General features: G+C 39.4%; 1 protein-coding gene across 9 annotated transcripts in view; it reads right to left on the bottom strand.

The window, feature by feature from the left end:
- Window positions 1-14,896, bottom strand: part of SPTAN1 (spectrin alpha, non-erythrocytic 1) — a 45,878-nt gene that overhangs the window by 8,065 nt on the left and 22,917 nt on the right. For 6 of the 9 annotated variants that reach the window (XM_085239571.1, XM_085239569.1, XM_085239575.1 and 3 more), the window contains 25 exons: window positions 13,225-13,423; window positions 12,132-12,236; window positions 11,575-11,598; window positions 11,206-11,241; window positions 10,600-10,647; window positions 9,872-9,963; window positions 9,344-9,488; window positions 9,045-9,226; window positions 8,768-8,867; window positions 8,436-8,633; window positions 8,170-8,316; window positions 7,578-7,681; window positions 7,273-7,435; window positions 6,788-6,802; window positions 4,968-5,099; window positions 4,473-4,610; window positions 3,996-4,100; window positions 3,209-3,417; window positions 2,359-2,479; window positions 2,090-2,211; window positions 1,453-1,585; window positions 1,214-1,312; window positions 760-919; window positions 451-527; window positions 80-289 (listed from right to left, as the gene is read on the bottom strand). In XM_085239571.1, coding sequence (XP_085095697.1) covers window positions 80-289; window positions 451-527; window positions 760-919; window positions 1,214-1,312; window positions 1,453-1,585; window positions 2,090-2,211; window positions 2,359-2,479; window positions 3,209-3,417; window positions 3,996-4,100; window positions 4,473-4,610; window positions 4,968-5,099; window positions 6,788-6,802; window positions 7,273-7,435; window positions 7,578-7,681; window positions 8,170-8,316; window positions 8,436-8,633; window positions 8,768-8,867; window positions 9,045-9,226; window positions 9,344-9,488; window positions 9,872-9,963; window positions 10,600-10,647; window positions 11,206-11,241; window positions 11,575-11,598; window positions 12,132-12,236; window positions 13,225-13,423 — 3,064 coding nt within the window. The remainder of the gene's footprint in view (window positions 1-79; window positions 290-450; window positions 528-759; window positions 920-1,213; window positions 1,313-1,452; window positions 1,586-2,089; window positions 2,212-2,358; window positions 2,480-3,208; window positions 3,418-3,995; window positions 4,101-4,472; window positions 4,611-4,967; window positions 5,100-6,787; window positions 6,803-7,272; window positions 7,436-7,577; window positions 7,682-8,169; window positions 8,317-8,435; window positions 8,634-8,767; window positions 8,868-9,044; window positions 9,227-9,343; window positions 9,489-9,871; window positions 9,964-10,599; window positions 10,648-11,205; window positions 11,242-11,574; window positions 11,599-12,131; window positions 12,237-13,224; window positions 13,424-14,896) is intronic. The other 3 variants (XM_085239570.1, XM_085239574.1, XM_085239577.1) reach the window with 1 other exon arrangement.

Raw genomic sequence — 14,896 nt, 5'->3', positions numbered from 1 at the left:
CCTAAGTGCTGAGTATTGTGCTGTTTTTCCTCCAAAGAGAACAATTAGATTTTTGTAGCCCCGTGGTTTGGTGACTCACCTTTCTGAAGTGCTCCTGAGCCTCCAAGAGTTTCTTTTTCCTGGCTGCAGAATTAGCAAGTAGCTGATTCCAGCGTTTCATCAAGGAAGCGTGCCGAGCCTCAATGGCCTTTGATTGGATATGTTTGGCTGCCAATAGCTGGTCTTTCAGAGCAGTGATGTTTGCAATTCCCTCCTGCTGGAAAGCCTGAAGTCCAGCATCAAAAGTTTCCTGAAGCATTAAAAAAAGAAATATTTTACATAGAAATATATGCAAGATTATATAAGAATTGTCAAATAAAAATAGAAATATGAATACCAAAATCTGGTATTAGAGAAGTATTGACTTGTTTCCTTGATCACTTACAGATGGAAGGCAGCATCAGCACTAACCTGTTTGGTGAGTAGTGTTTGCACAGAGGAGAGGTCACGGCCGTAATCATCTGTCTTCAGACTGTTTTCTTTCTCACCTGGAAAATGAAGCACATTCAGTAAAAATGAAAACATCTTTATCTCAAATTCTCCCTCAGTTCCAAATTCTGGTCTAACAATTATCTCACCAGAATCTATCAGGTATAACACCGCTCATTCCTTTGGGTTTATGCCTGCTTACTCTAACAAAGTATGAAGCTACACATTGAGAAATGGAGGTGCATTTCAGTTTCTTTCTGCTAGCACACTGTGCTCCAACACAGAACATACCTATCCATGACTCCACCACGTCTGCTTTCCAGTTGAACTGGAGGAAGGCAGAATTCTCATCCAATTTGGCTTTCCTCTGAGCCGCAGCTTTCTCCAGATCTGACACTTTGCCCTTCAGGCCCTTCATCTTAGCAGTTATGTTCTCCACATGGTGATTGTTCTAAATATTAGGAAAAAAACAACAACAACCCTTAAGGTCTTCCAAGGCATCCAGCAAGTGGGTGACAGAGCAAGGATTTTAGCCAAAAGACTTGGTTCTCATGTACAACATGAACATGAAACAGCTCTGAAATTGGTTAACACCAATAGCTTATTCAGCTGCAAAAAAATTGAATAGAACTCTTTTCAAAGAGATGAAAATCAGTCCCAAGAGCAGAGTAAGTCTACTTTGACATGAAGGTGTCCTGGGCAGCTTTTAAAGGCTTTTTTTTTTTTTTAATCAGCTTATATTCACCTTTTTAATGAGATCCTCTCCATTAGCACAAACATCATTCACTCTGTCTTTGTGGACAGTAAAGTCAGTCTCAAATGCTTCATGCTTTTTCAGCAAGCCCTGCAAATACAAAAATACATCAACAAAAACTTCCATATTTGGAAAAAAAAAAACCCACAACAGTTACAGCAAAGGTTCACAAAGTTCTCATCAATGATGATGCAATGAAATCACCAAAGAGCCAACAACTTCCTTCATACCTGGATAGCAGCAAGTGTATCTCCATAATCCTCACTGGCTACCAATGTCATTTTCTCATTGATCCATGCTTCCTCTTCCTCAACATTTGCTACAAACTGCTGGTACTCCAGAGACTCCTCCAGACGCTGCCCCCTGCATGGGTAAAGAAAGGTAAAATTAGCTGCAGTGTTACTCTACAGCTTTTAGATATAAAATATTTGGAAACAATACAGAAGCAGCTGAAAACCTAAGAATGTGCAGAGATTGAAAGCTAACATACATCGCTCTCACTTTTCTTCTAGGCCTCAAAACCTGCAGCTACTGAAGGATTGAAAGGACTCTCTCCCAGCAGCTTCTGTTCAGAAAAATATCCTGCTAGTGGACTTAGGTCAATTAATTTCAAGTCTCTGGTTTTCTGCTGGTGCAAGAAAAGACTGATTGCAGCACAACTTCAAGAAAAGAAACAAAAAAACCTACCTGTCATGTTGCTGTTGAGAACTATTATCACTAAAACTCTTTTCAGAAGTTTCATAAAACCTATTACACGATACTATTGACTAACCAACCATATCTAAAAACCTGAAATTCAGTACATCTGGTCCTTACAAGCCCATGTAACTGCTTTATTTAAATTGTATATTACAATGTCTCACACACCGAGCAGCTGCCAGCTGTTTTAACTCTTTCCAGTGGTCCACAAACTGAGCCAGTCTCTGCTGTATCTCCTCCTTCCCAATCGTGTTATCATCTGAAAGCTTCTTGCCAGTGTCTAGAACGCCCTGCAAAGCAGAGAAACAGATAATTAATGAAGTATCATTCGCTCTTTTCTTAGGCACTCTATTTGCATGCTTACAAACTAATTACTTGCTGAATAACAAAGAATGGCATTCTTTATAAAGCAATCTGTCAAGGAGAGAGGTATTCACCTGGATAGCAGGTTCATGGGCAGCTAATTCTGCTTCCAAGCGCTTATGTTTCTTCCTAAGGTTCTGCACACCAGTCAGGTCTCTGCCATAGTCCTCTGAGCTCACCAACAGTTTCTTCTCTCTAAAATCACGAGAGAAGAAATAGAAAATTTGAGAATTACTTGCATAGATCAAATCTCACAAAAGAAAAAAAAAAATCACTGCAAATAAGGAAATGCTCTTCACAATACAAGTCTTTGTGCTGAGCATGAGGTATCATCAAACAGCAGCTGGCTCCTGACACACAAAAGGGGAATGAGTAGGGAGAAGAAAGGAAAGGCAGAGGGTCTATCATTTCTCTATGAAGGAGAGCTTATCTGCACTGTTTTCTAAGATAGCTGCATTTCAAGTTTACCCGCTGTTGTTCAATTACTGTTTTTAATTTTCCACAAGCAAGACAACAGAATTAGTCTAATCTGAATGATTTCTATGAAGTTCACTTCCTTCAGGGAACTAACACCAATGCAGAAAGGGCATTAAGTTCACTACTACAATTGGCTAGAACAACAGCAGAAGTATTACTTCAGACTGAAAAAGTAAGGTCCAAATTTCTTCCGTGAGCTTTCCCAAAGAAGATTAGTCAAATTGCAGCTATCTGGTTCAAGGCTAATGAGTGCTACTTCTTCCAGCACAGACTTTTCCCTCTTGCAGTTAGACCACAGAGCACTGTAGATAAGAAGCCACACCCAAACTGGAGCAGAAGTCATTTTGAATATAGTTTTCCTTGACTAGAAAGCAAAGGTGACTCCTTGTAGAGACACAAGTAAGCACATGCTCTCATGCCAGAGCCTCAAACTTTCAAAATACGCACTTGATCCAGGACTCCTCGTCATCCATGTCACGGAAGAACTGATGCAGGCGGTGGGACTCGTTCAGCTTCGCGCGGCGGGCAGCTGCCATGCTCTTGATCCTCTGGAAGCGCCCGTTTATAGTTTCACGTTTATCCTTTACTTGGGAGGTATCGAAAGCACTGCTGGTCATCAAACTGTCAGCCTGGCTGTTCAGGTCCTTCAGCCGATCCTGGAAAAGTGGAGAAAAGAGAGGTGTGCATAAGGTTGTCTCATCATGATTTCTATACTGACATAAACATAGAAATCTAACTACTGTGCAGAGCCACACGTGAAGAAAACACGTTTCAATGTATGACTGCAGCACTGAAGCAGTACCTGCAGAATTTGCCAATTACTATGATTTTAATCTGGGGAAGTGGAGGCTGAGGGGAGACCTTATTGCTCTCTTCAAATACCTGAAAGGTGATTGCAGCGAGAGCAGGGTTGGCCTCTTCTCACTGGTGACAGAACGAGGGGAAATGGCCTTAAATTACACCAGGGTAAGTTTAGGTTGGATATCAGGAAAAACTTCTTTACAGAAAGGGCTATTAAGCACTGGAATGGGCTCCCCAGGGAGTTGGTTGAGTCACCATCCCTGGATGTATTTAAAAACCATCTGGATGTGGTGGGGTCATGATTTAGCAGAGGGTTGTTAGAGTTAGGGTAGTATGGCTAGTTTGAGGTTGATGATCTTTAAGGTCTTTTCCAACATAAAGCAGTTCTATGAGTCTATGATTTATATTCCAAAACTAAAAGAGAAAGCAATACTTCATGAGCAGATATATCAGCTTCCAGTAATTGGTGCTTCTTCAGAAGGTTGTTAACTGATGCCAAGTCCTTCCCATAATCTTCAGATGCCAACAAAGCTTCCACCTAGAGGTAGGGAAGGAAAAAGGAACAAAGAATGAGCTGCGTTGTATTTTCACAAAACCTCTTGAAATTATACTGCCTTTAAAATTATACAAATTATTTCCTTAACTTTCTGCAGAGAGGATAAACTTTTGTCTCATCACCTGTTTAATTTTTGTAGAGATTCAAGGCAAACAAGCTCCTCCTCACTTTGTTTACAAATAACATAAAATACACTCACAAGATTTGTAGCCTTTTCTAATGGTTGCATTTTCAAAATAAATCTATGCTTAATCAAAGATGTATAATACTCTGGAAAATCTAAAATCAGCAAAGGGATTAAAAAAGTAGAAAAACAACTCCTGCACATAAATAACCCCCATCTCAATAATTTACCTCTGAAAGCCAGAAATCAAAGTCCTTGATGCCGGTATTGAAATTCTGCTGTTTATTAGCTTCTTTCAGTTTCTGACTCTTCTCTGCTGACTTCTGGACCAGGAACTGCCATTGGTCAGCCAGGGCAGCCAGCCGTGCCTATTGTAAAAAAAATAGGACAAATGCTACAAATGAAAAATGCAAGTTTTGATAAATGCAGCAGCTGAATAAGGCACGAGTTTGGCTGCCAATTCTACGAATACAAACTACACAGTAACTACTGAATGCTGCCTAGCTATAATTCAGTTCAACATTCACATCCTTGTTACAGGATCTGAAATGTTCTCTCTCTCAAAAGTGAAGCAAAATGACTGTTCCTATTTCTACTGCATAGTTGAAATAGAAACATTTCTATAAAACAAGACTTGTTTGTAATGCTTGTTTTTCTCACCCAGTTACCCAAACACTTCAAAGCTGAATGTAAGCAGATATTCTAAGTAGATTTGTTGTACTTACCTTCACAGCATCCTCACTGCCAGCACATGCTCCTCTTTCAATCAGAGAGTTCCCCATATCAATGACTCCACGAATCCGATCTGCGTTGGCATGGAGCTCAGCTTCAAAGGCTTGGTGCTTCTGGTGCTTGCTCTGCACGTGAGAAAAAGCACAACTATCAGAAACTGGACAAAGGGCTCCTGCATTGTTCTCATGGGCCGAGAGGAGAGCATGGCTGTTGTCTAAAGTCTGACCTAAAGTCTCCCTCCGTAAGAATCCTCTTATTAATCTGGGTAAGCATCAAGCTTTGACACAGCAGAACTTCCAGTGAGCTGATGTAGATAACTCAGGCAATGTTTTCTGCATTTTACAGATGCCAGTAACATTCCTTGCACTAACACTCACTGTTCGTGGGTAAAGCTTTCTCCTGTACAGCGCCATCATCTCCAAAAAGCAGCAATTATACAAACTCTAAGCATAAACATAAAAATAGACAATCCTTTCTATTCCTACAGAAATTTGCGAAGCTACTATTTCTATTCCTAACCTACAGACAGCTAACAGAAATCACTGCTGCAATCTGACTTACACATCCTGATATTGTTCAGTCATACATGATCTCACTATACATTAAAATCCAGGATTAACAACCAAAAACTCTTATAAATCTAACTATAAAATATTGATTTTTAAAAGTTTTTCTGAGTTGAGAGCACCATGAGAACAACAGGAGCCTCGAAGTGGGAAGAAATACACAGATCTCTCTCATATATACTTGATAGATCCACCCACCAGAAAGAGGAGAATAGCACAAAAATGACACAACAGAATTTAAGAGTATTAACTGGAAATGCTAGTAGCATTGGACATGGGTATGCAACGTCCTGAGAGAATGGAATGAAAGGAAATGTTAGACTAGAAGTGAAAGATGAAAAATACTACAGCGTTGGCATGAGAAATTCTGCATGAACTGCTTTATTTTGGAAACTGAATGTCCTGACTGCTGAGATTATAGAAATATATCCTTCAAAGCAACACTACCAACAAGTAAAACTCAATTTAAGAGCTGCCAATTGCATACCTTCATATAATTACCATGACAACAAATCCAAGATGAGCATTTGCTTTAATGTGATTTTTTTTCTCAAATAAGAAAAAGGATATCTAATGTACCACAGCCTAAAGAAACAATTACTCTCTCCTTCTTTAGTCCAGTTCCTTCCCTCTCTTTGTTGTCTTCTCCTTTTGTATAACCCCATAGCTTTCTATGTGGTACATATCTTTTTCCAGAGAGCTACTTCTATATTATTCTCTTCTACTTCTCTTGCAGCTACTGCTACAAGAGGTAAGCACTTCAGGTCTACCAGTTTTATTAAATTCTCCATCTTCAACACTTGATGCTGAAAACCTAAGCTAACAGAGCTGATGTTCTGTATCATGGGTCATGTCATCACCACTCCAGATGCAGAAAGGATGACAGGCCTAGCAGGCAGACTTCTAAAAAAGGAGGCTAGCTACCCACTTCTCCAGGAGCTAAGAAACAAACAAAATCCCCACCAAACACCCTGCATCCCTTATGCACCACAAATTAAACAGATCATGCAGAACACCTGCAAAACAAATACAGAAATAAATGATGCTGTATATGCATTAATAGAAAAGCCACATCCATAACATGAAGACCGACAGCTGCACCTGAATGAAGGTCAATAACTAATAGAAAACAAAGAGACTGCATGAACTGATGGATGGAGCAACGAACTGCACCCAGACCTTGTGCTCACATATAAGCTATACAAAGAAAACAAATTCACATACCAGGGCTAGTCCAAACTACTTACCAGCAGTTTGGAAAGCTATAAAACAGATTGAGAGAAGAAGTAGTTCAGTGCACTCATACTACTTCGTAAGCCAGCATTTCAACATAGGAGGTAACTGTAATTAGTCCTTAACACTGAAGAATGAATAAAACTTTATATTTCAGAATGTAAGGTGGAGATAAGACCCAAGAACTTAGTTTCATTATTCTGTTAGGAGAAAAACAGAATAGCTACTCAGCAGTACCTTTAGGAGGCTTGCTGCTGCAGATACCACATATCTTATTAATTACATACATCAATAATTACTAAGAGACTTCTACTTTGGGCCTCTTTTTTATGCATAAGGAAATTTCCATTTTCTCTTTGTTAAAGGAAGACTGTGTCCAACACGGTGCATTATTCTCTCTCACTGAACATGAATTCCTCTGTACACATTCTTTCAAAACAGAGCATTCTTTTGAACCTAAATACCTCCTTATGACTCCTAAGCTGAGAATCATATTCACCTGGATGTTTGTGGGATCTTTATATGACTCATCACTTGCAGTTTGAAGCTTTTCACTGATCCAAGCTTCTATTTCATCAACATCACGACTGAACTGTTGGAGGGTCTGAGATTCTCCCAGCTTAGATCTCTTCTCAATCATCTGAGCTTTCAGACGACGCCACCTGTATGCAATCAAATACACGCGTAGAATGAAAAAACAGGGCTGCACAAGGCATTGCATTTAGCAGCTTAACAGTAACAGTGATGCCAAATGGCACCCTTTCACAGCTGCATCCCATCTAACAAGGCAATCAATGTACCAACCTGTCCAGAACCTCATTGCGCCTGTTAGCAATGACTCCTTTTGCATAATGATCAGCAGCGATCAGTTGGTCAGCAAAAGACTGCAAGACAGCAATTTTCTCTTCCTGTTCAAAAGAGAAGCCATCAATTAGGAGAACTGCGGTACTTTAAACTACATCAAGAGTTGAGCAGGGTCTGGAATGGAGTTTTCTTTCCACTAAGGATGACTATCTTCTATAGGACTGGAAAGATCAACTTCACAAGAGCTTTCACCTGCAGCATTTAGGAAAAGAGCATCTTCCAGACTTTTAGCAGTATGTAAATGTCAGCAGTTTTCTTCTCAAGAAACTGACAATACACCTTCTTCTATTGTAATAAGTAAGTAAATTTCAAGTCAGTAAGATATATATGCAAATACTTGCCACTCTTCCTAGAACTGATTTGTAGACAGTGAAATAACACCTGTACCTGCGGAAGGCACTGCTTTAAACTGCTGCTGCAGATGCCAAATGGCTTTAGAATGAAGCTTGAGAAGCCACGTGGTAGTAATTCATTTTGTTAACAAACCACATCAGAAAAGATATTTTCTCTTCAATTCAGCTACGCCCCTCACCTGGACATTGATTGCCTTATCGAAATCTTCATGTTTCTTGATGAGTGCCTCCACGCTGTCTAAGGAGTCTCCTTTATCTTCTGTATTTAGGAATGCCTCTCGGGCAGCCATCCAGTTTTCAGCTTGTTCACAATCCCGATGAAACAGCTGGGGAGGAAAAACTCCAAAGTATGAGACAGACAGACCATGAACATCACTCATCATTGTGAATGAACACGTTTACAAAAGAAGGAATTATCTTTCTTTTTAAAAATGCAGCAGGGTACCTGTAATTCTAAGCACTGGTCTAGCATCATTCTGCGTTGGACCCAGGCCTTCTCTAGGTCTGTCCGTTCTTGATCTAGAATATCCAGTTTCTCCTTAATCTCTGGGCTGGCATAGTGTCCACGAGCCAGAAGCTGCTGTCCAAACTGTTCAAATGCCTGAAAAGTGCCAGCCCGTGCATCTATTTCGGTGCGGTGTTCCTGCAAGGCACAGAGATTTGTTATTAAATAAAGGACAGAGCAGCAACTGATTAATTTTTGGAACTGTAAGTGGAAAGTGTCAAAAAAACAAACATCTATTGATGTTTGATACTCACTTACTATCTTTCACATACCTGATGCCTTTCCAAAAGAGCTTCAGCTCCAGTCACATCTTTTGCAAGTTCATCTGAGGAGACCAGACCCCGGATTCCATTGATCCAAGACATAAGGTCTCTGTGAGCACAGATTAATATAAAAATAATTCCCTTCCTCCACTAAAATAAGCCAGAATAGGAAAAACAGTCCTTTTTCAATCCCTCCTGTGAAATACTCCTCCAAAACACTGAGTTAGGTATACTCTTCTAGTAATAAAGCAGACAAACTGGGGAGGAGGGGGGATGGACTCTTTACCTGAAATCACTGAGGAAACGCTGCAGGTCATGAGAATCTCCAAGCTTCTCTTTGCGCTGGTCAGCACGTTTTCCCAGACTACTCCAAGCTTGGTTCAACTCAGTACATTTTTCTTGAAGATCTTCAGCTGATTCTGGATGTGACTGGATCAGACGCTGGGCAGTTTCACCAAGAGAATTCACCTAGAATAAAAAAAAGGAAAATAAACACAAAGAAGACAAAAATAATCCTTTCTATAGTGCAATCACCTCTGCTAGATAAAAGGAAAGCTTCTGCATTTCTCACCCTCTCATCCTCACCTTGTCTCCAAGAGCTGCCAAGTCTCTCTCAAAGCCTTCATGCTTGCGCTGCAGAGCCTGCACGCTGGCCAAGTCGTGTCCATAGTTGTCAGTATTTAATGCTTGATTCTTCTCTTCTATCCATTCTTTTGTTTCATCAGCATCTCTGATTTGAGTGGAGGCAAAAAGAGAATAGAAATGGAGGCCATGCTAGGATCTCTGTTACCCACCACACCTTCTCTTTTTCAGAGATGCTCAAGTAGTTGATGGATCTATTAAGCTGCAAGACCAAATTGAACTCTGGCAAAATAGGACAGCAGTTCACATCTCCCAAACCCTCAGCAGTTCCATGTTCCATATTAAAAAGCTTTTCTTTTTCTAGGCAGGATATTTAAAAAAAAAATAAACAAACTTGTTTTGCAGGTAGCCCAACTTCCACTGAACAAATTGAGGGCTGAAATACGACTTGTTAGGTCCTGCTATTTTTTAGAACTCTTATAAATAAAGTATTTTACTGAAATAAGATCAGATATGATCTAAATATCCCACCTGTGGAACCTCTGGACTTCATGAGCACTGCCTAACAGCTGGCTTCGCTCCTCTGCCAACTGCTGCAGAGATCTCCAGCGTTCATTCAGCTCCTGGAACAACAACAAAAAATAAAACCCCATACTGATACTGCAAACCACAGTTCTATAGCATTTCTGCATAAAGAAACTCTTGTATGGCACTGAAGCTTTAAGACAAACAGAAAAACCTAGTATCCAGCAAGTTTTGTTCACCATGCTTATAAACCTCTTTCTTATTCTGCTGACATCTGTGAACATGCCAACTACACCTTCTCCATGTCCATACCCTGATAGGTAATTTTTCACAATTCTACTGAGAAAAGTGACAGTACTGCTGGAAGATATTGATAACAGCTTGATTGACAGCTACACCTGTATTATTATTTAGAGAATGCAGGCAATTTTTACCAAGTAGTCAATATCAAATGAGAAGTTGAGACTGGACTTTCACTGAAAGTGAAGGTTACTGTTTCTGCTTAATTCCAGAGGGAGTACAAATTCAATTAGTCTAGTTCAGAAGAATAATTTTAAGGGCTTTTCCTGACATGGAAGAATGTAACTTGAGAAGGAAATGCTGTATGTTAAATAATTCTCTTGATACGTTTATTCAAAATGGCTTATAAAACATAATGACTGACAAAGACTATGGAAAGGAAGGTGAAATAGTTTCCAGCTTTTACATGAGGGTAGGAAAAGCTGCACTGTTACCTTGATCGAGTTAAATGTTGCCACGGTGTGTACCATCATACGTGCAGACTGTGTGAAAGGGCAGAAATAAAAATGTTGCATTAAAATTGACTTCAACCAGAGCCAAAGTTAAACTGAAAGAAAATTCCTTATTAAAAAAATAAATAAATAAAAATAAAAATTCATCAATTGGCCTAAGTCAAAACCACAGACTTTGTAAAACACAGCTTTATGAAATACATGTAGGGGACAGAAAACAACAGTTATCTGAACAGTTTCACTTCTGATTGAATCAGCAATTAATTCAAATACTTCTAGAATACAGGATGACAATCAAAACTGGTGAAAGCTAATCAGAAAAATTATCACCAATTCCTTACAACACACAATCTCCTTTTATAATAAAAATAATGCTGGATAATGGTAAAAATATTCAGAGTATTTTGATGCATCAGTAAACAGTGGAAGACAAAGATATTGCATACAGATAGATTCCTTGCTGAAGGAACATTGGCATTAGTGCCTTTGACTTTCAGGATAAAAACATTTCCTTCCCCTTGATGTGTTACATAAATAAACGTAATGCTGTAGTTTCTGTTTTATTTTATCATGGATTCAGCAACTTACCTTCCAAGGAGAGGCTGTCTTAGAATCAGTTTCGTCCTGTTTAAAAATGTGAAGAAACAGCTTTAAATACGAAGCAAAATCTGAATCTATCAGAAAATGTTTAGAAATTGAGACATCTCTGTGTTCCACCCTTAACAGCATAAATCGATTTTTACAAATATGTATTTTTGTCATTTTGGGTTATCCTGCTCAGCACTGATTTGTGATGTGGAGTACAAGACCCAGGAAACGAAGAGATCTAAGGTGAGATAATCTTTCTACATCCACTCAGAATCATAAATGAGTTCCTTCATGCAAACGGATTGCAATCATGTCAGAACTTCTACATCCCAAACTGTTGAAAATTGCCAAATGGAAATTAACACTTACTCTGGGCATCATTCCATAGACTTCCTGCAAAGGAAAGAAAAACGAAGTCTTGTCATTTCCTACCAAACAAATCAATGTTTTCTTACAGAAAGAAAAATTCCACTGTATTTGAGAAATGAAAGACAGGAGACATGCTTTGAGGCAGCTTCTTCTATTAGTCAGCTGCCAGCATGTCACAAAGCCAGCAGTGCTCTCACAACCTGCATTGCAATAGGAATGGGAGTTTGGCACTTATGCGAAGAAGCAAAGCTAATTCATGGAATCTCCCTGACATTTAGGATTACCTTAAAGAAAATTCCAGTCATATTAAAAAAAGAAGAAAAAAAGAAAAAAGGAAAAAGCTCTAGATGGTGCAACTTGCACTATTTCAAAAGAAACAGTTCAAAGGTTACCTTGTGATGGCCATACTACAGAAGAGGCAGTATGTGTCTCTAATCAGACAATAAACAGTAACAGCCAGAATGTTACAATGAAACTCCAAGCAGGATAGACTAAAGAAAGGAAGGAAATACTTTAGTTCTCAAGAGTATCAGACTAAGTCAGAAAAAGGAGCAGACCTGGTGCTCTACTGCTTGCACTTCCTCTGCCATCAACCCTTCAGACTCCAGGTCGTTTGCAACCTTGTTTATATCCTTCAGTCGTGACTCGTTAGCTTTTAAATCCTGCAGGGAACAGTTACATTCACAGCATTAGCATTCACACTGGCAAAACATGTGGATCAAGTTGGAACACCAGGGGTGCCAAGAAGTTTGATAACAGCAGGAATTTAGCACATTCAACCTTTACAGTTATCAGTGAATAAAGAATGTGCTGAGAAATCCCAGCTATCAGTGCCAAGTATCAGCGTGTTAAGAGAAACACACTATCACAGCTTTCCATACACAATCTGCAGTGGAATACAGGTCTGAACTGTCAGGTATACAGCATTACCAACACAGAGATCAAAAGTTGTCATCCATACTGCTGTAGATAAGTAATCTAAAAAGCCAGTTTTAAAAAGTACTTTTACTAAAACACTGTCAGCCAAACAGACTGACAGAGACCTCTCCATCAATCAGACAGGGAACCCAGTTAAAAAAAAACAACACAAATAAACGGAGGAGAACTTGCATTTAAATGTTATTAGATGACACATTTTAGCTTCAACCATTAGCTTCAAAAAACAAACAAACAAAAAGACACCACCACAAAACTGCTGTCATCTTCACACCTACACTATTAGGCTGGCTCAAGTTGTGTTAGCCAGCTTCCAAGCTGTAAGTGTGATAACAGGTCGCCAGCTTTTCCACTGTTAGAGTCAGGCCCTGCTGCCTTTAAGTATCCAGCACCTTACCAAAGGGGATGGAACAAATGTGCATGAAAAGTAATTCCTTCTCCTCAAGCAAAGAAATACAAACAAGTGTTGCAAACACAAAGGGGAAAAAAATAAAATCAAAAGCCTATTGGCATTTTGAAGCAGAGAACTATTTCTATATATCTCGTGAAATGCTCTACAGCTGAAAACAAAAACATATTTTTCCTTTCAACAACACAACAAAAATATAGCTTAACTGAAGGTTGTGTTGCACAAAATGGAATTCTTCCAGAACTTAGTTGGTGCTTTTCTGCTATGCTCAGATATGAAGAATTAGCACACAGATCACAACATACCTTCTGAAAATCATCAAATTTCTTCTGTAGCACCTCCACCTGCTCCAAATCAGCACCCACTTCCTCATTAGTGAGAGCAGCTTCCTTCTCATTGATCCATTGTTGAAGCTCATTAGCCTCACGGAACAGCATAAACTTTTTGCAGCTTTTTTCTAGCATGCCTTTACGTTTTTCTCCCAGCTCAAGAAGGGAATGATACCTGGAACAAGCAGAAAAGGAAGGCAGGAGCAGTCAGACTGCATTGAGCAGAGTCACAGTCATTAAACAAGTTCATGTAGCACCAAAGATGCTGGAAGTGCCTGCAATCTACACACTGCTACTCTACAGAATGACTTAGTAGTTCAGGATCAGGAAATGCAAACTGTGCACATCTCTCCTTTATATGGGTAAGCACACTAAAATGAGGCCTCCCACATTTAATGTTTCAGTGGGTAAAGGCAAATCCAAATCACAGCTCAAGGCTACAGCAGCACTACAGTGCAGGAATGACTGCACAGGATACACAAAGAAAAGAGCTAACGTTGTGAGAAATATTTTCCTATAGCACATGAAGTCTGCCATCAGATTAAACCCACTAACCTGACAGCTACTGGACACAAAGTGCCTTACCTAGCTATGGTTCAGTGCAAAATCTGCTGTGGTTAAAAGAGATGTTATTTCTCTGATAACACAATTATACTCAACTAGAAAACACATTAAACTTGTTTTACATGTGCTGCTTGTATATATCTGTGGAATTACCAATGGTATCAGTGAAATCATTTCTCATTTACCTTAGAGGCTTTATTCCACATTTATTCTGAAGTGCTTAAATTGGCTTGAACAAGCAACTGAATCATGAAAGACCAACATGAAAATACAGCAGCATCGTTGTATTTAAGAGCACAAAACCTGATGTCTCCTGTTTGATTCCTGGCAAAATGTCAATTTTCAAAGAACCTGTGCTCAGAAAAGCCTCTAACACTGAGAGATGAACAAGGCTGCTGCCAGAAAGCCTGACATCCTGGGCTGCAATGCCTGTATATTCAACTGATAAGCAGCTCTAAGTCTCTTCAGTAGCTGAGACTTTGTGGTTTCCCATCTATCCTGAATTCAACACTGGATTTTAGGAACCAACAACCTTTTGTATTAAATGGCAGCATTCTAGTCTGACTTGCATGAGCTACCGCATGCAGGAAAACACTTTTTTAAAGCCTGACTCAACTGCAGATGTTTGCTTCAGCATAGTTTTAGCTACTGAGTATTGCAAAGCTCGTAAGAGGACCAGGGGCAAGATTCTACCAGAGGCAGACATTTATGTGATGTTATATATAAAATGGATACACCAAGTATATTTATTTATAGAAACAAGTAACTGTAGCTGCACCTCAGAAAATGCAACACACACTTTTTAAAGAAAACAGTCTAGATATCACTGAACCCTCACTTGGCAAGTAAAATCAGTATAATGGAAAATGACACCATCACCAATCTAGCAGTGCCGACGTGACCAACAAGATAAGCAGCTGGCAGGATGGCTGGCTGCAAACAACACATGAAACACACATCACAACACACTCATCTAAACTAAAAAAAACAAAACAAAACAAAAAACACATTGCAGAAATTGCTTCCTTTGTGTCTCTTTGGAGCAGCTTTCCCAAAGAAAGAAAGAAACAAAGAGAATGAACAG

Source organism: Meleagris gallopavo, chromosome 19 (assembly GCF_905368555.1).
Source record: "Meleagris gallopavo chromosome 19, MGAL_WU_HG_1.1, whole genome shotgun sequence".
Taxonomy (NCBI): domain Eukaryota; kingdom Metazoa; phylum Chordata; class Aves; order Galliformes; family Phasianidae; genus Meleagris; species Meleagris gallopavo.
This window is presented reverse-complemented; position numbering and strand designations above follow the sequence as displayed.